Genomic DNA, 23965 nt, shown 5'->3' on the forward strand with positions numbered 1-23965 from the left:
ACTGTTTTGATAAAGATCTTACTTGGTTGATAGTTTGAACCTAAGTATTTAGAAATAGTGTATTTTTTGCTGTGTAGTACCAAACCACACCTTACCATTAGGATATCCGTACAAGATTCATGGCCAGACCCAAACTTCCATGTCATCAACCATGTGTCTACACCTGCACTCATACATTTCATTGTGTATATTCCTGTACAGGCGAGACATTTTTAACTGAAAGTCTATTGCCTGGTGTCAGCAGATAAATATGATGTTGCAGTGCCTGCGCTATTCAGAAGTATGATGCGAAGTTCCATCAGGCCATTAAAATGTCAGAATATTGAAGCTGTACAGCAATAAAAAAAATAGACATACATCATGATTAAACAATAAAGTGATTGACAGTCAAGCCTGGGATGGGACGATGTCGATTCTAGGGTGTCTGCATGTGCAATATGACTGCCACAGGAACAGCTGTGCATTTCTTCTTTGTATACATTCATACGCTGCCCATTAACATGCAGTGTTGGGTTATTTAGCATAGTACTAATAGTGTTACCACTTATCTGTGCATTGTCTCAACTGGTTTAAGACATCCTGTGGCATGAAATAAACACGCTGCATAGAGAAACAATGTGTACAACAAAAAATGTATAGCATGTAATTTATTCACATTTGCAAATATGGACAGCCATCAACTGTATAATGAGATGACGACAATGAAAATTTGTGTTGGATTGGGACTGGAACCTAGATTTCCCGCACATCTCAAGCAGTCACCTTACCATTAGGATATCCGTACAAGATTCATGGCCAGACCCAAACTTCCATGTCATCAACCATGTGTCTACACCTGCACTCATACATTTCATTGTGTATATTCCTGTACAGGCGAGACATTTTTAACTGAAAGTCTATTGCCTGGTGTCAGCAGATAAATATGATGTTGCAGTGCCTGCGCTATTCAGAAGTATGATGCGAAGTTCCATCAGGCGTCCATACACGTCCAAAGGAACTTAACATCATACTTCTGAATAACACAGGTACTGCAATGTTTCATAAAATGTATCACAGTTGTTACACTACCAGCATTAATCCTTGACTGCAGGCAAATGGAACATGAGAGAACACTATGATATGACAACATTGAACACAACAGAAGTCTTGACCAACATCTTTCTCTGATTAGTTGTTGCTATGCTAGCTCTCCTGTAAACAGCTAGCTGTCAATCGCTTTGTTATCATGATCCATGTATAGAAACTTATTATTTATATAACATTTGTTGGTGAGAAGCAAAAGATACAATCTAGGAAACATATCTTTTGTGTTAATTCAACACATTTGAATAATGTTTGAAAAAATTTGTTCAGATCTGATGCAATGCAAATACAGAAAAATACTACTATAATGACATTGCGGTTCCTATTAACTTAGAATAGTTCATGAAGAGTTAATGAGTTCTCATAATATTCTTTATATTGTATCATGATTGGTGGAATAGGCAGACATATGCATGTGGAATATATATATATCTCTCTCTCTCTCTCCCCCCCTCCATCCCCCCTCTCCCCCTCCCCTCCCCCCTTGTCCCCTCTCCACTCTCCCTCTCCCCCTCCTCCCTTGCCCCTCCTCCCTCTCCCCCTCCTCTCTCGCCCCTCCTCCTCCTCCTCCTCTCTCTCTTCCCCCCTCTCCCTCTCCCTGCCCCTCCTGCTCCCTCTTGCTCTTATTTTTTGTAATTGTTTCAGAGGAATCCTTTATATCTGACGAGGAAACATTCAGTGGCAGTTGTTTAAAAGTAACTTGAAGGTTATTTGACGTATTGGTGTTTTTGTGATGACATTCTTGAATAAATTCTTCATGGAGCTCATGCTGCATTATATTTGTTAGTCCTGAGCTTTCAATTACTTCCTCCATCATCATCATCATCATGAGATTACATTTCAGTAGTTTGTTAGGTATTTTAGTTGGTTGAATTATGGCATGAAGACATCACAAAGTTAAGGACCTCTCATATACTGCCAGAGATAATGATGATGTCTATAACTGAAGAACATTGGTAGCGATGCTGATTTTGTTGGATGATGAAAGACTAATTGATTTCTCTGTTGGCGTCAGCATCAACCACCTGTTTCCATGCATCACAAATAGTGTAGCCACTGTCTCTTTTAAAGTTGTCACACATTCTGATTTCAACAGATTATTTTATGACAGAATGCCAGTAGGTAGATGCGTAGGATAGTATTTTCATTTTATCAAAGATAATCATATGTCTGTTCATGAGACTGTGTTAGACAATACCAGATTTGTTGAAATCGCAATACTTAATATGGCATTGGTTCTCTGTGTAGCATTCTGAAATTGTTCTTATTGTCTGACCAGTGTAACTGCTGCCACATTCACAAGATACATTAAAAACTCCAAGAACACAAAGGCAAGTGACGTCTTTTGCTGGATGCAGCATTTCTTCAGTTTTCTTGGTGGGTTGGAAAATGGACTGAATACCATATATGCCTGGTACTCTGTCTATTTTATTTGTTATAACTCCAAAGGAAGGAAGGAGTGCTATGAGCTGAACATCTTCTCATGATTATTTCTGTGTTTTTGTTTCTTATAGGTGGCTAACTTAATGTCTCGATCAGTATGGTGGTTCTTTTGGAATATGTTTCTGAGATATCTGCTCTATGACAAGGAACAGCTGGATTCTGAGATAAAGTTCTGGGGAGACACAGTATTCAATCCATTTTCTAACAGTCCAAGAAAATGAGAGAAGTTGCGCCTAGTAAAAGACCAGCCTTGGTCTCAGATTTCCCGTAGTTTATATTATATCTTGTGAATGAGGTGGCAGTTACATTGGTCAGATAATAAGAACAATTTTAGCATGCGCCACAGACAATCAGTGCCATGTTAAATATCATGTGTTCAACAAATCTGCTGTTTCTGAACACAGCCTTCTGAACAAACATGTGATTATACTTGATATAACAAGAATATTATTCACCTACTGGGATTCAGCCATCAAAGACACCATTGAAATCGGAATGTGTGACAACTTTAAAAGGAATAGTGGCTACACCCTTAGTAGTGCATGTAAACAAGTGCTTGATGCTGAACTGCAACAAAAGAATAAGTTTCGTCTTCCACCATCTAACAAAATTAGCATTACTACCAATGTCCTTCAGTCATAGACAGTGACATAATCTCTGTTAGTGTAAGTAAGTTCCATGACCTTGTGATGTCTCTGTTACAATTCAGTCTACTGAAACTAATCTCGTGACGACGTTGATGGAGGAATTCATCAGAAGCTTAATATTGACAAATATATCATTGCACGGAATCTGTGAAGAATTTATTCATGAAGATTATTTGCCTATTACTAAGCAATTAATACTGATATGTCATTTGTTTTATTCGTAAATTAGCTGCAATATGACTATTTTGGCTGTGAAGGTAGTAGTAGTAATGTCTGTTTAGGAGTGTAGCTGTTGCATTAACTTGCACATTTTATTGCTGAACTAGAACTGGAACATTGAGTATCTTGTCATATTTTATGTGATTTTACACTCATAAACAGACTATTAAGATAGAGAATTTTACATTCATTTCATGTGCAGCAGAAAATTAGTTTCAATAAAGTTCGAGTAATCTATCATTACATGATAACAGAAAAAAACTGAAATGCCTTTCAAAATATAATTGTAAGTTCTTGTAACTCCAAGTGTGGTATTTTTCTCTTTCTCCTTGTTGGAAAAAAAGAGATTTCGTGGAACATCATATGTCCATCATCAAAACAGAAAGAAACTTACAGATGTATGTTATGGTTGGGCATGCAGCTGATTTAGAGTTACAGAATTATGTTTAGGTTCTGCAACATGTAAGACAGTGTGGTATATGAACTTGAATGTCTTTAGTGTAATGTTGTTCCTATTTGTCTAATTTCAAGTAAAAATGCCTTATATGTTTATCTTGATGCTTTTACAATATGCTTATAACTTTTATTTGTGTCCTCCCATCCCTACATTGCTTTTTGTCTCCACACACTTATTCACCTCTTTATTCCAGAGAGAGAGAGAGAGAGAGAGAGAGAGAGAGAGAGAGAGAGAGAGAGAGCGAGAGGGGGGGGGGGTGGGGGGAAAGGAGGTCAGTGTGTATTGTGTATACATGTGTGCTTGCAACCGTGTTGTGTTTCCAAGCTCATCTTCATATTCTTCCTTGTAGATGCAGTGCCAAATGTAACTGCCCGCAGAAAACGGCCATTGACTTCTCGCAGGAAAACAAGAAGCGTTTCTAGCAATCGGAATAAAGGACAAGTCAGTAGTAATGAGTCCCCAGTAACTGTAGTAGTTACAAGGCAAAGACTCCGTCGTGACTCCACAAAGGAGCAACCACAACAAGTCAGTTCTGGAATGCAAAGGCGTTCCAGTACTGCTCAGAATAGACGAAAAGAAGTACCTGCTAAACCTGCTGTTTCACCAGAGAACAAACGAGTCTCAATGCGACTAAAAATTATAAAGGTTTGTTTCAGTATCGTACTCTGTTGCAAAAGCTGTACCCAAGTATTTTTGCTATTTGTATGAAACACAGCAGATGTAAATATTGGTGTAATGTAGACTAATGGTAAAATCAGTGCAATATATCTTATATTGTATTAATTTGTTTTCTACCTTTTGAAGTGTTTTGCTATTTACATTACAAATAGTTTTGTTCATTGTTGAGTGTTGACAGTCTTTGTTCAGAACCTTTGCAACATGTAACAAGATGATGATGCTATGTTATGACACTTTGGTTACTCTCTGTTTTCCAGATCTCCTTTGGTGAACACAGTGTAATTAAAAGCCTCCATTGGATTGCAGCCAAATTATTGTCATATGTAATTATACTACAGGCATAAACAAAACTGATCACTCCATTTTACATATTCTTAATCATTGGGAGGCATCAGTTACAACTGTTTTGCTCTAATAGAAATGCTTTTTGTAGAAACACTATTTTATATAGCTCTTCACTGTTCTCCATGCCCATTACACACAATTCTCGTCTCAGCATTTTAGCTGTTTTTAATTGCAGTGGCCTACCTGTTTTTGTTTGGAATGGATCTTCATTACTGTTAAGATTCTCGCTAGATCTGAGATTCATTTGGTTTGTGGAATGGCACTGCTCCCAACCATCAAGAGCTTTCACCCATTTTTAATTCATTTGTTGTAAGGGAAGTGGTCAGGTAAATTGTTCCAAGTGCCCTGATTTATCTTAATATTCCAACTGGCAGTCTCACTTACGGCACATTTTATGTTCATAAGTATATCAGTTCTTAAATGACCCCCATGAATCTAGCTATGATATCTGCCATGCAGCACATTGGACTTAATACTTACTGGTAACTAAAGTACATTGCATCTCCAGATGGCTTGAAAAGACTTAATATAAATACTACCACCCATTCCTTATCAAAATACTAACAGTTTTGATGGAAATTGAGAAAAACCTCAACAGTGAATTGTTAGTACATCTCAGAGAGCTTTAAATTGTCATCCTTATTAATATGTTCATCATTATATATGAAATGCATTATGTTCAAATAAAACTAACCTTAAAAAGAAGTCACATAATAAAGCTCCCATGATCTTTTGGCACATACTGTTTCTATAGTGAATTATGACTTGAATTTTTTTCAGAGTAAAAATCTTGATAGTGACAGTGATACTCCAGAAATTGAAACAATGCAACAGTTACGTCAGTGGATTACCCACTATGAAGAAGCTGTAACAAATCATTATTCACCAGAGCTTCGTGCAAGGATTGCTAGCATTAGAGTAAATGGTGTGCATTCCGATTTGAGACCTGGCAGTTTAAACACTGGTGCAGTCAGATGCCGTGTGCAGCAGTTGTCACCAAGTGTGAGAGTAAGTAATTTTTTTCTCAGTTCATCATGTATTTTTTAAATTAATTTCTGTTCTACATAATACTGTTGCACATGGGTTAGCAGAGAGAGTGTACAGCTCAGAGGAAAACCTTGCATTACTAGCGAAGAAAAGAAGAATAACAAAGGTACAGATGATCTGGTAGGAGTGTAAAAGACGCGAAGGGATAGTAGTTTTCAAAAGATAAATTTGAATCCATACAGCATCTATATCAACACATCCAAATTTCAAATATTGGTGAAACATAGGGGGTCGAAAATTTCAATTAATGATAATACAAATAATGGTGAGAAGGCAGTCCTTAATGACATAATGTGAAATCAGTTATTTTGAGTAAAAATTACATAAATCTGAAGGCAAAAGTTTACTAACATTGTAAAAATCAGTGTTTAATATTGAAATTGTTTTTTTTTTTCTTCTTTTCTAAAGGCCTTATGTTTTCACATAACATTAAAATGACTATTCATTTTCCACATGAAGAACTTAAGTCCAAGATATGATGTGAAACGAAAATACAGTACTTCAAGTGAAATCCATTCTGGTCACAATTTTATTCGTAGGTATCACACTTTCTGACACTTGTACAACAAATTATACCAAAACCTGTCTTCTGAAGAGATGATTAATGTGTATACTGTATACTTGTGTAATACACAAGTATAAATACAAAAACTGGACAAGTCTGAGTAGGACTCTCACTCTGTGCGTTCCGTACAAGCTTAATTATGTATATATACTAATACTAATAATAATTATTATTATTAGTTTTTCATGTGGCACGAAGGCCTGCTGCAAGCCTTTCTATTGGTCACCATTTCAGCGACTTGCATGTTCCAATCCTAATCCATGTATTCAACTGAGGAACAGGGACCTACAGTTGGAACAGGGACCTACAGTTTAATGTAGAATCCTCATGTCATTGAGAGATGAAGGCTAGGTTAAAACAAAGGCTGAAAGACCTGTGAGCCAACCAAGATTCAATGCAGTGACCTCTCAGTTTCAAGAAACATGCTTTGCTGCTAGACCACCAGGCCCAACATGTATACAGATAGTTCATCTATAGGTTTGGATGAGTGAGTTTGGAGGTTTTAAAATACCTAATTTATAAGAAATAATTAAAAATTAACAATTGCTGGATTTTTTCCTTCACTTTTACTTTGAAACCTTGCTTCTTCTCAAATTTCATGATTCTAGGTCAACAGGATGTACACTATAGGTTTTGATGAATGATAGACTGCCTATTTGCTTCTGTCTCAGGTTCTTCAGCCGATGTTCGTCTGATGATTGGCCAGCATGAGTGGCTAGCATTTTCACAGCTTCACCTTACATTGCCAGTAGTGAACTGGAGCCTAGCTTGTGGCCAAGGACTATATGTACCTGGTGCACCAACGTCCGAGGGCTTCTCCGCGGTCATTTCCGGTGCGGTTCTCCTCTTGTTACCTGCGACGGTCGTTCGCTGCTGTATGGGAAGCCAGGATCTGTTTACCTTAAGGCTTTCTTCTTTCTTGTTGAAGCTATTACTGACCCCCAGGGAGCTCACAGTTCTTTCGTGAGTTCGTGCGTGGTGCACACGGGACCCCAAGCTATTGCAGCTCATTCTTCATTCCCTAGCTGTTTTTCCTTCTCCCTGCCCCCTCCCTCCTTATCCCCACTCCTTCCCCATTGGCACCTTCTTCCCCTCTCTTGTGTTCTGCTTTATGTCGACCTGGCTATTCCTCTGGTTTCCTGTATTGGTTGCAGTTTTGTTCCTTTTGCTGGTTCTTTCACCCTTTTGGCATTTTTTTCACCCTTTTGGCATTTTTTCACCCTTTTGGCATTTTTTCACCCTTTTGGCATTTTTTTCACCCTTTTGGCATTTTTTCACCCTTTTGGCATTTTTTTCACCCTTTTGGCATTTCGGTCCCCACTTGAGGTTTGACCTCCACTTCAAAATTTCCTGTTTTTAGAGTGAGCCATATGGGGAAGCACTCCCTCTCTAGCATCTATGGTGTGGATTCCTCTTCCCTCTCCCTTCCCCACTGAAGACCCCTTCGACCCTGCTAGGTCACCAGCACATGTAGCCAGTCCATGTGGTGGGGCTGTTACGTACCCATATGGATGAGCCCCCTGACAACACAGGGATCACACTACTGATACTTGAGCTGTTCCCTCCCCTTGTATGCCAAGGAGTGGTTGCTTTTCTTCATAGAACATCGGAACTCCCGCCATGCCAGACGGTCCTTTCTGTGGCTGGGTGGTACCCATGGGGAGAGCACCTGGTAGGAGTGGGTGGTATCAGGGCGGTTGCTTGGTGCATGAAGTGTATCAGGCTGCAAAAATCTTGCTGTTCTCACACGGCCGTCTCTTCAAATGGTGAAGGATCCTTAAATGCTGTCTCGTATGACCCGGCAGCCTTTGCTTTCCTGGCTACCCCATGGGAGGAGGGCCAGGTTCGCCATCTTGGGCTGAAACATTTTCCCCGTTACCTCGTCTGTACTAGGATGGATGGAGACACATTCACTGCCACAAAGCCATTGTTTTTCATGGAAAATATCGAGGACAAGATTGGTGAAGTGGAGTCTATTAGTAAGATGCGGTCGGGCTCCCTGTTGATGAAAGCTGCTTCTGCCACCCAATCCGCAGCTCTTCGTGCCTGTGATCATCTTGACAACGTCCCAGTGTCTGTCCTCCTCCCTCCTCTCCCTCATCCTTACCCCAGCCCCGCCCCACTCTCCTCTCCACCTCCCCTGCCGTTCCCACGACCTCCCATCAGGGAGTCGCTCGCCCATCCCAGCCGAAGAATTGCCCCCTTCTTCAGCATCTGCTGGTGATCGGGCTCCCTCCCGGGAACCCTCTCCCCAGCGTTTCTCAGGCCAGAAGACTGTTACCCCATCTGTACTCCCTCTGTGCCCTGTCCTTCTCCACCTCAGAAAGAGAAGAAGAAACATAAATCTCAAGTGAAGGCTTCTCCGGTGCTGCCAGAGGTGCCAACTTTCCTCTCGCTACCTGAGTCTGACATCTTATTTATGGATGTCACCCCAACCTTGTCGGTGACAACTACTGACCAAGTGACCTGACCTCCTCCTCGGCTCATTCGTGCCTACCTTGGACTCACGCCACACGATCATCCAGTGGAACTGCAATGGCTACTATCGTCACCTACCGGAAAGGCAACGTCTTGTCTCCTCTTATTCTGCGTTCTGCCTTGTTCTCCAAGAAACGCATTTCCATGATGACCACTCTCCAACTTTATGTGGTTATCAGGCATTGTGTTGGAACCATGCTGCCCCTGGGATAGCATCTGCTAGGGTCTGCACTTTGGTTCGCTCTGATGTCCTTAGTGACTGGACCCCCAAACGTACCACATTGGAAGTGATAGCAGTTAGAGTGCAAACAACTCTGCCAATCGCCATTTGCAATGTCTACCTCCCTCCAGGTAGGCCACTAGCTTATGTTGCACTATCTACCTTACTTCAGCAACTCCTGCCCCCATTTCTCCTCCTCGGGGGTTTCAATGCCCACCATCCACTGTGGGGGAGTGTCAATCAGTGGGTCGGGGTATCCTAATCGACCAACTTATCACGGACTTTGATTTGTGTCTCCCCAGCGATGGTTTCCCTAACCAATCGTAGTGCTGCTCATGGCACCTTCTCTGCTATCGATCTCACGATCTCCTCCCCTGCCCTCGTGGCGTCCCTACATTGGTCATCCCATGATGGCCTTTGTGACAGTGACCACTTCCCAGTGACACTATCATTCCCCTGCTGCCTCTAGGCAGACATACCCCCACGTTGGCCATTCCGCAGAGCCAATTGGCCTTTATACGTGTCTGCTGCGCCTAGACCACAGATTAGAACCACTTTCTTCCAGGGTCCTAAGGTCTCTGTTGCTCCTAGGGTTTACCGGTGTCTTGTATGTGCCATCCTTGCAGAGTTCCATGGTGCGACCATCCTTTACACTGATGGTTCAAAGACTACTGATAAGGTAGGATACGCTTTTACATCTCCTACCAACTTCGAGCACCATTTGTTGCCAGGATCATGTAGTGTATTTACAGCAGAGCAGGGCCCTCCTTTTTGTTTCTCAGGCCTCTCTCCATAATGTTTTAATTTGTTCAGACTCCATGATCAGCCTTGAGGCTGTCGATCAATGCTACTCTCGTCACCCCCTTGGTCTCTGCCATTGATGACCTACTCTCTGTCCTTAAGCGTGCCGCCTGTTCAGTCGTCTTTCTCTTGGTCTCAAGTCATTTGGGAATCCCAGGGAATGAATTGGCTGACCGTTTGGCTAGAGAAGCAGATACTTACCCCCTTTTCCTTTCATGATTCCAGCTGCAGATGTGTGGATCTATGTCAGATCTCTCTTTGCCCAACAGTGGAATGCCATCTGGAGCACTACTGCTCATAGTAATAAACTCCGCACAGTCAAGGAGTCTACTGCAGTTTGGGGCACTTCTTTCCACCCCTCTATGAAGGAGTGCACTGTTTTATGGCATTTATGCATTGGCCGTACCCATTGTTTCCACCTACATAACGACCTGCCCCCATAATGTGGTTGTGGCGTCAGAATGACGATATCTCACATATTGGTTGCATGTCCCCTTCTTTAGACCCTTCGTGCTAAGTATAGTCTTCCTGCTTCCTTAAATTTAATATTAGCGGACGATCCACGGATGGTAGACCTGGTCCTTGGTTTCCTCTGTGAAAGTGGTTTTTATTTCCAGATATAAGATTCTCCTTTCGTCTTGGAGCAGGAGTGGATCGGTTGTGATTGGGACTCCTTTTGCAGTTTTCATGGTCTGTGACCCCCATGACCGCCCCTCTTTTTCCAGTTTTTAGGTTTGATCTCACCTTTTATACTTATACTGTGTGTGTTTAATATTCATTCTTTTATAATTTGACTCCTCTGACTGAATCCGTTCATTTTTAGCAGACTCTTTCTTATGTAACCTCCTTTGGAATCGCGGGACTGATGACCTCGCTGTTTGGTTCCATACTCTCTCAATCAATCAATCAAGCTATTACCGTGTTTGTGTATTTCTACAGCTTCTCTCAACAAACGGGTGTGATAGTGCTTCTCTACAGCCAGAACTTCCGTGTCGGTGAATTTTATTACATGGTCGGTCTCACTCTGCGCATGCTCTGCCATGGCCGATTGCTCTCCCTGCCCCAACCTGGAATATCGCTTGTGTTCTTTGATTCTGGTGTTGATTGATCGTCCAGTCATTCCAACATAAACTTTTCCGCATGTGCAAGGTAAGCAGTATATTCCCAACATTTCAAGTGGGTCCCTTTTATCCTTTGCTGATCTAAGACATTCTTTGATCTTCCTTGTCAGTTTGAAAATTGTCTTTACACCATGTTTGTGCAATATGCGGTTGATTCTGTCCACCACTCTGGGAATGTATGGCAGATAGGCCATACCTGACATTTCTTTTTCTAATTCCTTAACTTTGCCGAGTGTTTGGCTCTGTTACAATCCTGATATAATTTGTGGAGTACCCATTGCTCCTCGGAACACTTTCAAGGTGTTGCATTTTGCATTTGAGGTGCTGCAGCTCACATATTTGTCCTGCTCGCATTACACGGGCATGAATCATGCCTCTTTTCTGGCTCGGGTGTTAGTATGATAGTTTGTGCAGGTATTGGTATGTGTGTGTCTGTTTTCGGTACATGCTATGTCCCAGGATTTCACCATCCCTTGTGACCAGTACATGTAGAAATGGTAGTTTTTTGTCCTTTTCTACTTCCATGGTAAATTTTATGTTGGCATGGAGGCTTTTCAAGTGTTTTCAGAAGTCACCGAGCTGTTCTCCACCGTGGCTCCACACTACCAAAGTATCATCAAAGTATCTGCACCACACTTTAGGTTTACAAGTCGGCAAGTCCAATGCCTGTGCTTCGAAATGTTCCATGAAGAAGCTGACCACCACTGGACTAAGAGGACTGCCCATAGCAATGCCTTCCAGCCGTTCGTAGAAATTGCCATTCCATGTGAAATAGCTCGTGGCGAGACATGCAGGTAGAAAGAGGAGAACCGCACCGGAAATGACTGCGGAGAAGCCGTTGGATGTTGGCACGCCAGGTACATATAGTCTGCAGCCACGAGCTCGGCTCCAGTTCACCACCGGCAATGGAGGGTGAAGCTTTGACAATGCCAGCCACTAGTGCTGGCAAAACATCAGTAAAATCATCAGACAAATGTCGGCCGAAGAACCCAAGACAGCAGCAAATAGTCACTCTATCAACTTGTGGCCATGAAAGCCTTAACAATTTTGATGAGTGAGTTTGCAAGTATCGAAATATGTGACAAATCGCTCGACTGCATCGAATTAAGCTGTCGGCATACGGACCGCACTTTCAAACGTCAAAATTTAGCATACTGAGTTCAATATCAGAAACAATGCAACTTGTGCATGCCCTGCGTGTACTTCAGTGTAGTGTATGCAGTCACAGCACACTCCAGTGGCAGTTGTCTGCCATATCTGGCTCTCGAATCACACTACAAAATGGAAGGGTGTAAACTTCCTACATTAGCTCTGTTAAAATGAACATTTCCTCCCTTGTCTATATGCTAGTCACGTCTTTGTCTGTAGCATACATAAATAAAAGCATCGATGTCATGAACATGTTGGAGGCAAAAAAGGAAAGTACCATGTCCAATCAGTAATGACATTGGCTTATAAAAGTTCCGTTAAAATAGTGTGATACAAATTTGCAATAGTTCTCCACATAAGATAAAAATTATTTCATTGTTCTCACTTTTTAGTAAAACCCTAAGGTCATTTGTACTTGATCACTGTTCTTATTCAGTAGCAGAATATTTACAGCATGTGAAGTAGAAGACTTGAAACAAGGAAGTGCACAATATGTTCCTGCAAGAAGCACAAGCTGTCTTTTAGATAAAGCCAATTTAACAAACTCATTACTCAGAGAGGGCACACTTACATTTACATAGCTTCGAATATTATAGACTATATTTACATTAAACTAATAAGAAAGTATCAGAACCTCTTAGACAATGTAAAGGTGAGTAAATAAATGTTTGGTTCTAGTGAGACATAAACAGCAACACATCACCCATTACCTTACAACCCTGCATTTCTGGGAGTTATGCTACACAAACAATGGATGAGGTAGAACTGTTCTTTGCATCTTACAATCTCCTGAAAGCTTTAATTATAGGTATGTTACTAACTGACATTTAATTATAACAAATTGTACCAAGAGCAATGCATTTTTGATGGGTCCTCAAGCAAACTGTACACTTGACAACAGGTTTTTGAGAGATTGAAACAGTGTATACCCATAATTATGGACTTAACTGCAAGCCAATATGGCATCTCTCGAGTGTATGAAGAGAGATGGCATCATGTGACATAGGTCGCATTCGTCCATCTCATTGGTCTATGTTCAGACATACATCCAGAATATTGTACATGCTAGATACTACTCTACATGTTCAGAAATACTCCCAAACATGCTTTTTCCACTCTGTGACATCAGAAACTCGACATGCTCACTGTTGACATTCGAATGCACAGTCCATGTGCCTATGGCTTTAGGAGCTTAAATTTTTCACGCCGAGGAACCGTAGACCTTAGTATGTGACATAAATTTCACCCGTTCGTAAGAAAAAGGGGCAGGCAGGCAGGCAGGCAAGAAGGGTTCCAGTTTTACCAATTGAAGCATGGAACCAAGGCATGGTTTCTATCAGCCAACCATAGCACGGGGTAGGTGATGTCATGTGGACATTACTGCTGTTGCATATGACAGATGGAAAAATTTAAATCGAGTAGTAGTATTTATAACTCCTTATGGAGTCATATTCATTGGCTTTGCTAGCAGGCAACCCAAGTATCATCTTTTAGCCTAACATAGACCTTGGGCTCGTCACAAACTTTATTTTGCAAAATGGTATAACTAATATTTAAATTTTGACGTAGATATTCTGTATGTGCCATTTTACTGGCAGAAACGCATTTGCTTGTCATCATTTGTTGTGTAGTGTGACTGGCCTACAGACTGGCTTATAGATGCAAACCAAGCTGGCACCATATGTCTGTGAAGCTGAAATGCCATTTTTGGTGTTTTTTTTATTCATACTTGTGTGTTATATAATTATGTGGTTTAATTGATGCGCCACATTGGAGACGTCTCCAAAGCATGCCTTTTTGGAGCAGATCACTGCACAAAAGTATCAGGAAATGTGGCACCAGCAGATTAAACTGTTACCTCTGTCTGAAGTTAAAACAGGTTAATGATGGAAAAGGAATTTTTAGTGATTAAAGTAGCAACCTTTTCAGGAACATGAACATATCAATACCTTAGGCAGAGGTGAAAGGCTCTTTGAAATTCTGTAGTCCATGCCTTTGTGGAGGATGATATTGATGGACACTTTTTATCAATGCTGACATGCCAAAGGGTCTGTTACACAGATATAGTGTGTCTATAATGTAGATGTTTTGAGTGGATGCAAATAAATACCCTCATAATTTAGTAATTTTCCATGCCAGCAGGAATTGTGAGCATTCTCAGATGTCTGCATGCAACAGAACATAATAAAACACAATTTGCTGCTCTAGAGGTGAAGGCAGTTGTGCTTCCATGTTCTGATACTGAATGTTGGAGACTATTGTCACACACACTGTGGTGAACTATTTTCAGTTAAGTGGCGTAATATCTCAGAAGAGAACTGGTATTATTACAATGTTCCCTTTTGAAAAACTTAAAATGGTGTAGAGTTAGTGGTTTTTTATAAATGTGGTGAATGTTAGGTTTTTTTCCAACAGAAGAAATAAATGTGATATGTGATGTCAGTGAATATAATGTATTTGGTAGTTATATTTTCATTTTGAACATAACACTTGAGATGTACATATAATTTATTTCAAGTGGCATTAATATGAACACCCACTAATAATGTAGATTCTTAAATTATGTATGTATTTATTTTGTAGTCGATTGCAGGTCCACTATTCCATTATATAGCTGATGTGACCTTAAGATTACAAACAAAATCTTTAAGTAACTTTCATTATTGTTCAGTACAAAACATGTCATCAATGCACACAAATACTGCACTTCCTCAGTGCTGCTACCTTCAATCTAGACAGAAACAATACAGCTACATTTTGAAAACACAAGTCTAGTTATCAGAATCGAGGTATTTGTTCTGTTGCTTCAAGTGAGATGCATCAGTTACATCAAAAGGTTTTTCTAAAAATGATGTCAAAATTAAGATGAGCAGTGTTCTCATATTGGGCTTTGCTGGATTAGTTGGTGGAGGCTATCCCCCCACAAATCCTATTATATCACTCCAAATAAGAGAGGTGCTTCTGACTTCCAGTACATGTTAGTAAAGCTGGGGATAATTTCTAAAGGAGAAACCAGATACAAGAACTTTAACCATATGAAGAAAGCTGATCAATTAAATATAAGTAAAACAGTCAATATGGAAAGGGGCAGATACTTTTAAGCTGTTTTATGTAGTGGCTGAAGGCATATGTTATGTTACATCAGAACAAAGTAGTCAATATGAAATAGATTGATCATAATTCATCTTTGATTTATGAAAAGAGCAACAAGTTGAACAGAATTATATGCTTAGTGAAAAACAAGCTGTCTGAAAATAACGCCGAAACAGGTAAAAAATAACACAGACTTTGGCCATAAAAGCAAACAATATTTTCCTGTCCATTATGCTACAACATTCATCTTTAAATATTTGTTTGTAGTTATTTAATACAATTTTAATTAAAAAGACATATATGTTACAAAATTTCTCTGTTTTGTTTTTCAAGTTACACTTTGTGTGTTAAAATGCAGCAATAGATGATTTCTTTAATAGTGGAATTAGCAACAGTAAGAACTGTAGTAACAGAAAATCTAAGGAGCATATTAAAGCAAATGTACATTCTTACTAAACAGACATTTTAGACTTAATTTGCTGTGATCAGCAAGTTACATGCATGGCTGATGATCCTCAGAAACATCCATCAAAATTAACTGAAAATATCTGTTATTCTTAAATATATCTTGTTAAACCTGTAATGACATAAAGTTCTCTTCTACCATTATACATGCATTAATGTGTATGTTCATAAGAGACACTGTAATTTAAATTTTCACTGCGCGGACTGTGACAAGATGCCTCAGACCACACGGCTACCCCTCACGGCTTCATTGTTTCTCAGGCAGACTACTACAGAACAAAATATCGTGATAAAAATATATCCTCAGTTCAATGTGTCCACATTTCCAATATACTGTACACTTGTTACAATCTTCATATAACTTTAAGCCCTTACAACGAAGTACCATCTAAATTAGGTGGGCAAATTATCTTAGTGATCCTGACAAGCTTTAAGAGCTTTCTACAGCAAAATGAAAACTGACGTCATGATAAAAAGCAAAGTTTAATGAAAGAAATTTATCAATAAAAGAATTCCAAAATGAGCCTGGGATCTTTGAGATTTTTGTGAATAAAGCCATGTAGATCACTCATTGTATTTCTTTATTTATAACAATGTTTTTTGCTACTCCAAGCATCAGATTAAAACTTTAAACTTGTAAAACAAATTTCATTGTCAGTTGCAGTAAAAGCCGTATAGTGTGTCAACTGTTAACTTCTGAAAGTTTTGATCTGATGATAACCGAAACGTCATTATAAACAAACAAATACACTGCTGAACCAAAACATAATGACCATTGGCTTGATTACTTGTTGGTCCACCTTTCTGTATAGCATGGATTCAGCACATCCTTAATATGTTTCCGGAGGTATGTGGCACCTGAGGACTGTGCACTGGTTATACAGTTCCCATAAATTATGGACTGATGTGTTCCATAGAGTTCAGATAGATGTATTTGGTGGCCAAGACATCAATGTGAGTTCACTGTCATGTTCCTCAAACCATTGTTGCAGGATTCTGGCCTTATGATAGGGACAGTTATTCTGCTGGAAGTTTCCATCACTGTTGTTGAAGACATCAAACATGAAGGAATTCAGGTGGTCCAAAATAATGGTCACATAGTCTACAACTATCATCATGCCTTCGATAACTGCTATAGACCCCATAGAGGCCTAGCCCCCATAGGATAATATTGTCCCCAGAAGCCCACATCTGTGGTGAGATGTATGTTTCGAGCAGCAATTCGCCTCGATGATGGTGTGTCAGGACATGACCATTGACGTGATGTAACGAGAAACACGATTCACATGACCAGGTGATGTGTTTCCAATGATATGTGGTGCACTCTCGACTATGCTGTGCCTGCTACAATCATAACTGATGATTTTGTTGGGTCAACAAAGGAACACGTACAGGATACCTGGTGCAGAACTCTACGCTCTACAGTGTGTGTTGAACAATGTGCATCGAAACACTTTTGTGTGAGCCATCATTACACTCTTTTCATCAGATCTGCCACAGATTGCCATTTATCCTGTCTTACAGAGCAGGCAAGCCTGTGATTTTCATGTTCCATAATGATGCATGGATGTCCAACACCTTATTGGATACTCGTGGTTTCACTTCCTTCCACCATGTACCCTAGGTGCTCACGACAGTAACATGTAAAGAGCTGACCAGCTTTGCTGTTTCCAAGATGCTTCTTCCCAGGTGCCAGGCCATAACACACTACCCTTCGTCAAAATCACTAGTCAGTGTATTTCCCTGTTGTTGCCCTGTGTTATCGATAATGATTACCCATTTGTGTCTGTTTTGCTTGTATACTTTCCTTCTTGCGGCATGTGACTGCAATACCACCAGGTGGCATTCAGTCTTGTGGTGGATAGTGGCCTTAATGTTTTGGGTCATCAGTTTATATTAAGGGATTTAAATATCTATGAGGGTTGTTTCAAAAGTAAGGTTCCCAACTCTGTACCCTTACCGTGCATGGTGCAATGCAAAATCTGGCAACACCACCATGTTCACCAGATCCCCCACCACCAATTCCAATAACCAGCATGGATCTGCAATTGTTAGTACCAGCCGGACAGCCATAAGTGATGGAGCCTGTCGTCGCCGTCACCGCCAGGTGTGAAATTTGTGCGGACATCCAATTTTTGCACACAAGAAAGTTACCACCTGTAGAAATTCATCGGCAATTGAGCGAAGTGTATGGGGAATTGTGTATAAGCATTCAAAACATCCGCAAATGGTGTAGCAAGTTTGCCAATGGCCATGCGGACGTCCACGACGAACAACGAAACGAGAGGCCATCAATCTCCAATGAAGTTGTGGCGAAAGTTGAACAAATTCTGTTCAAAGATCAGTGAATCACCATCCGGCAACTGGCTGCTCAAATTCCTGAGGCTTCTGAAGCTTCAATTGACAGGATATTGAATGAAACGCTAGGCTACCACAAGGTGTGCACACGCTGGGGGCCGCACATGCTTTCAGAAGTCCACAAACAGCAACGTGTCAACTGTGCTGGGAAGTTCTGGAGTGAATGCGTCGAGAATGAGGAAGACTTCCTTGATTAAATTGTTATGGGAGATGAATCGTGATGCCATTATGTTACTCCGGAAACAAAACAACAATCGCGCAAATGCGAACACACCAGATCGCCACCACCAAAGAAGTTTAAGCAGCAGCTGTCAGCAGGAAAAATCATGGTATCGGTGTTTTGGGACCGGCATGGTGTACTCCCCATTGATTTTATGCCTAGAGGGACCAACATAAACTCGACAGGTTGTTGTGAGACCTTGAAAAAGCTCAGGCGCACAGTCCAAAATTATGTAGGGGAAAACTCAGCAATGGTGTAAGGCCACACCACGACAATGCCTGTTCACATGTGTCACAACAAACGAAGGAGTTAATCGACAAATTTGGCTGGTATGTCATTGACCACCCCCTTACAGCCCCAGTGTGGCACCCAGCAATTTCCATCTGATTCCGAAATTGAAGGAGCCACCTAGGCAGTCTACGATTCCAGACGGACGAGGAGCTGCAAGAAGTAGTTTTCAAGTTTCTCAATGGGTTGGCGGCGGACTTCTTTGAAGTGGGAATCCAAAAGTGGATTACTAGACAGAAAAAATGCGTAGGACAAAATGGGGACTATGTGGAAAAATAGCTTAAAGATCAACATTTCTAATGATGTAATCGTTTTTTCGAGTAAAAAGTTCCTTGTGTCTAAAAAAAGTGGGGGAACCTTATTTTTGATACAACCCTCGTATTTTCACAAACGTTAAAGAGTGACATTATGGAAACATCTAAAACTGTTGCAGTGTTACTGATCAAGTATTAATTGAAGACTCCTCATTCCAGTGAGCAAGCAATGCTTTTTACAGGTTGTAGTACATACAGTGTGTTGTCTTCCCTAGTTATCATATTGTGGTGTCACTTGCCATTTTCCCCTTAACTGTCCGAACAGTCTTGGAAATATGTTATGTTCCAAATTTCTTCTACATGGATACTTGGTCCAATTTAACCTATCAGCTTCTGTATTATTTCCATTTGCCTGCCTGCACATAAAAGTCATGTCTGCTAAGCCATTAACTGGTTAAAATGCTAAGGCTGATGGATTGTACACTTCAGTTTGTAAATATACATTGGAGTTCTACGCACTTCTGTTTCAGGACTTATCATGTCAGGGAACGCATCATCCTATCTGCAGGTTGTTGGTGGAGGTACCTGTCACCACCCCTATGTTCATCATGTTTGCTTACTGTACAGTGTTAGCAACTATTTATGCAATAATGAATTTACAACATCATACAAACAATAATTTGTAGGTTCATCATATGAGGTATGGCTGTGTAGTGCTTGACTTAATCATTTCTGGATCAGTGTTCCTGATCATAAATTGCTGAATCTGCTCGTTTCTGTCATCTCAGAAAGTTTGCAACGCAGGAACATGCTGTATGTTTATGAAGTAGCAGTTAGACGTTCCAAGTCATTGAAAGGTACCTAAAAGATGAAATTAGATGAAGAGTGCTTTTCATTCACACTTCTTGCTTTCGTCCTAAGTGATTTTATGTGCCAAAATGTTATGCAATAAAATGTGAGTGAAATTATATTAAGATGTTTATTTGTTTGTTTCCAAAACTAACACTTTTGTGAAAAGCAAAAGTTACTTAACTTCGCTGCTTGGGAAGCCTTATACTGTGTTTCTTCCAATTTTCATCAGTGTTTTCATATAAAAAATTTGTAACATTATGGTATGCTCTGACTCCTATTTATGTGCTACATTTTTCATTGATATTGTTCTATTTCCTGTGAATAATTGAATATTTTGTGTTCTTTCGAAGTTAAGGGAGAGCACCTTTTCAAATAAGTAATTAATGCTTATTATATAAAAAGGCGCTCTTAACAGGGTTCATTATAAAGTTGCTGCAAATGCAAACTGTACCAGCTGTGTTAGATGTTTGGTGAGTGAAACATTGTATATATCAACACTATTGAGTAGTCACTGAAGCACCTTTTATTCTTCATGTTTTTCTGTCGTTATTAACACACATCATTAAACTGAACATCACACTGCAGTAATTTGGGGCCACTCCATCGAGTGGGTACATAAAATTCATGCTGGAAAACTATTTTGTAAAGAGAAACAAATGGACATTTTTCGTTAATGCTCAGAGTTGATTAAAACTCATGAATACCAGTATTTGTTTGCACTGACTCGATCTACATAATGCAGAAACAAAATTCCTAATACATAGTGAAATACCAGAGAGAATGCTCCAGATGACTTGTATTAGGAATAGCAGCAGATTTTAATTATTCAGTACAGTGTTGTGTATTACTTGTCATATAGTACATACAAGTTATATTTGTTAAGTAAACAGTACTCTGACACCTATGATAAAATACACATTTTTACCCTCCAGAACTTAAAATAATAAAGAATACTGCACTGCACCCAGATCTTTAATTTGGCTTCCTTTTAAACTCATCAAACCAAACCAAACTAGGAACTTGACCCAGTAAGTGTTTGTATGGCAAGGCAGATACATTTCAGGAGGAAGACAATTGGAAATACCCCCTCCCCCCCCCCCCCCCCAACACACACACACACACACACACACACACACACACACACACACACACACACACAGAAGTTGGTCCTTTTTTCCTTGTGCTTATTATGCTATTATATTTGTTGTTTTAGTTTAACATTTTGGAGTCCCATATTCAGAAATCTTGTAACACTAATATTAAGAAACTACGACTAGCCCCTAAAGTACTCCAGTTAACTAACACAATGTCAGTATGCTGTTTTCAACAGTCTGATGTGTGTCATTTTGCTATAGTGGCTTAATCAGAAACAAATGTCAGTTTCAGTTAATCAAAATTGGGTGGTATACGTTTAAAGAAACTCCTCATGCTGTTAGAAATATCTCCCCACTAAATTGTACAACAATTGAAATCTTTTCTAGCTATCTACTACCATACATTTTCTAGTACATAGAACAGATGTGTGCTGCATGTGATACTAAAAGTATTTAAGAAACTTTGTGTCATCTTCATGAAAGACTGTACTCAGCTTTAGGATGAAAAATATTTATGTAAACAGTAGACATTAATAATTCATTGGTAATAGATATTTTTTCAACAATGTGTACTTCGATATATAGTTACTGGCATAACTTGATTGCTTAGTAACGTACATAGGATGATACGTTTAGATGACCATGATTCTATTTTATATTTAAGTTCTCTATTATGTGTGGTTGTTCCATGTGCCATGCTGTAATTGCTTATTTTATCTGTGTGAGATTGAAATACTTTTTTTCTTGCAGATCCTTGTTTCAACTGTGCAATTGTCAACAAACCAGCCAGTAATTGAGTTGCGAGGAAAATATATGCTTTCATCTCAGCACAAATCACCCCAGTCAATTGCAGGGCATATGAAGCGTGCAAGACCGCCCCCAGGACCATTTATATTTTTTTATCGGTTACCAAAAGAGGGATCTGAAGTATGTGTAGATACAAGAACTTATGGGAATGATGCAAGATTTGTACGAAGATCCTGCAGACCGAATGCAGAGGTTGTAATACAAAAATTAGTTAATGACTTAAACTTATAACAATATGTTCTTTTTCCATAGGAAATACTTTAATGTGAAATTTTATAGTGTACCAACAACATACTGTGTGTTAAATAATGTGATTATGCTTTACAGATTAGGCACTGCATTGAAAAAGGTACTCTACATTTGTACATTGTCACAACAACTAATATTGAAAAAAATAGTGAGATAACCATCAGTCATGACACACTACAGGATTCAGAAGGGAACCCTACATCATGTGCTTGTGGAAATGCTGCTGAATGTTTGGCTCTCAATCCTAAAAAACCTACGCAGGAGGTGTCAGAGTAAGTCACAGCCATAAGATTCACTCAACCTCTCAAGAACTGTAAGCAGAGCACACCATGGTATTGTAACAGAACGTTGTTTGTTAGAAATTGAATATTTGATTTTGCAGTCGTGAGCAGCGCCGCAGGAGTCGTCGCACTACATCATCAGAAGATGGGGAATCATCCCCAGCAACTCAGCAGATACAACAGAACACTTCTACTGCAGCTCCCCGTCGAAATGTGATCAGCATAAAACTACCCACTCAGAAGACAGAAGAACCTCAGCCAGAGAAACTATCACCTGCTTCATCGTCTGACGTTACTCAAGAGCCAGAAAAAAAGAGAAAACTCGTAAGTATATCATGTTCTACCCATAGCAACTTAACTGTTATTAACTCCTTAACATAAAACTCCGAGTTTTCTCATTTTTATTATTCTGACAGAAAGTTAAAATCCCAAGTATACTCGAGCAAATTCGGAACAGATGTTTGAAAAAAATAAAGACCCACTTATATCGTTTCAGTACTGATAATTAAGTGTTCAGCCACTAGAGAGCATCTGAGTCAGTCAGCAGTGACTGGCTAAGACACACGCAGCCACAGGGAAGTAACCAATTTTGTTACATTTTACGACTTCCTAACCAAGAGTGAATTGTATAGTTTCATCAGTGTGCTTTGGTGGTTTTTTTTTTTAATTTTTTTTTATGTGTGTTAATTTAATATTTAATAGAGACAGTTCTCGCATTTTTGTTTGTATTGGGAAATAAACCAATTTTGTGACATATTACAAGTTCTTAATCAGGAGAGAATTATTTAGTGTTACCCGAGTGCTTTCGTAGTTCAGTCTTTGAATCGATGTGTGTTAATATAATTTATAAGACACAGTTCTTGCATTTTCCTCCATGTCTACAGTAGAGTTCTATAGCGCGTGTCGATTGTCCTTTTTTGTCTGTGTAGTGTAGTTTTCCACGGTCTTTAGTATGAATAGAGACTGTGATGGCTGTGTGCAGATGCAAGCCAAGTTGGTGGCACTTCACTCTCAGCTCCAGGCTGTGATGGCTTTGATTACACAGTTTGAAGCTGCAGTGGATGGGCATCACTGTTGTGGGCTGGCCATGCAGATCCAACAGACGTCCAGCATGTCTGAATCCGCCGATCGGCTTGCACTGATGACCAGCCCCGTTACTGCTCTGACTGAGATTGACCACTCACCCGTGACCGAGTGGGAGGTCACTTCGGGGTGCGGCAGGCAGCAAAAGACTTCCCAGTGGGCCGTACATAATGTTTCCCCAGTTAGTCTGACAAACAGGTTCCAGATGCTGTCTGTGGCTGACACTGTCCCTCGCCCAGGTGCAGTTGCTTGTCCTGTTTCAGGGGAAATTCTCAGCCTGCGAGATATTGGCAATCGTAGAAGGTGGGTTATTGGTAGTTGGGAGCTCCAATGCTAGGCCCATTATGCAGCTCCTTATAGTCATGGCTGCCAAGGAGGGAAAGAAAGCTAATGTGCACTCTGTGTGCGTACTGGGTAGAGTTATTCCAGACATGGAAAGGGTCCTTCCAGATGCCATGAAGAGCACAGGGTGCAGCCAACTGCAGGTGGTGGCTCACATCAGTACCAATGATGTGCGTCACTTCAGATCAGAAGAGATTCCCTCTGGTTTAAAGTGGCTAACAGAAGTGGTAAAGGCTGCCAATCTTGCTTGCGAGATGAAAGCAGAGCTCACCATGTGCAACATAGTCAACAGGATTGATTGCGGACATTTGGTACAGTGCCAAGTG

At 40.1% G+C, this 23965-nt stretch overlaps 1 protein-coding gene across 1 annotated transcript in view; it reads left to right on the top strand.

Moving 5' to 3' along the window:
- The window catches only part of LOC126184024 (uncharacterized), a 344076-nt gene that overhangs the window by 203173 nt on the left and 116938 nt on the right, over positions 1-23965 (top strand). The window contains exons 9-13 of the mRNA XM_049926377.1: positions 4199-4494; positions 5653-5880; positions 21628-21876; positions 22012-22205; positions 22316-22538. Of these exons, the coding sequence (XP_049782334.1) occupies positions 4199-4494; positions 5653-5880; positions 21628-21876; positions 22012-22205; positions 22316-22538 (1190 nt within the window). The remainder of the gene's footprint in view (positions 1-4198; positions 4495-5652; positions 5881-21627; positions 21877-22011; positions 22206-22315; positions 22539-23965) is intronic.

The sequence above is a fragment of the Schistocerca cancellata genome, chromosome 4, assembly GCF_023864275.1.
Source record: "Schistocerca cancellata isolate TAMUIC-IGC-003103 chromosome 4, iqSchCanc2.1, whole genome shotgun sequence".
NCBI lineage: Eukaryota > Metazoa > Arthropoda > Insecta > Orthoptera > Acrididae > Schistocerca > Schistocerca cancellata.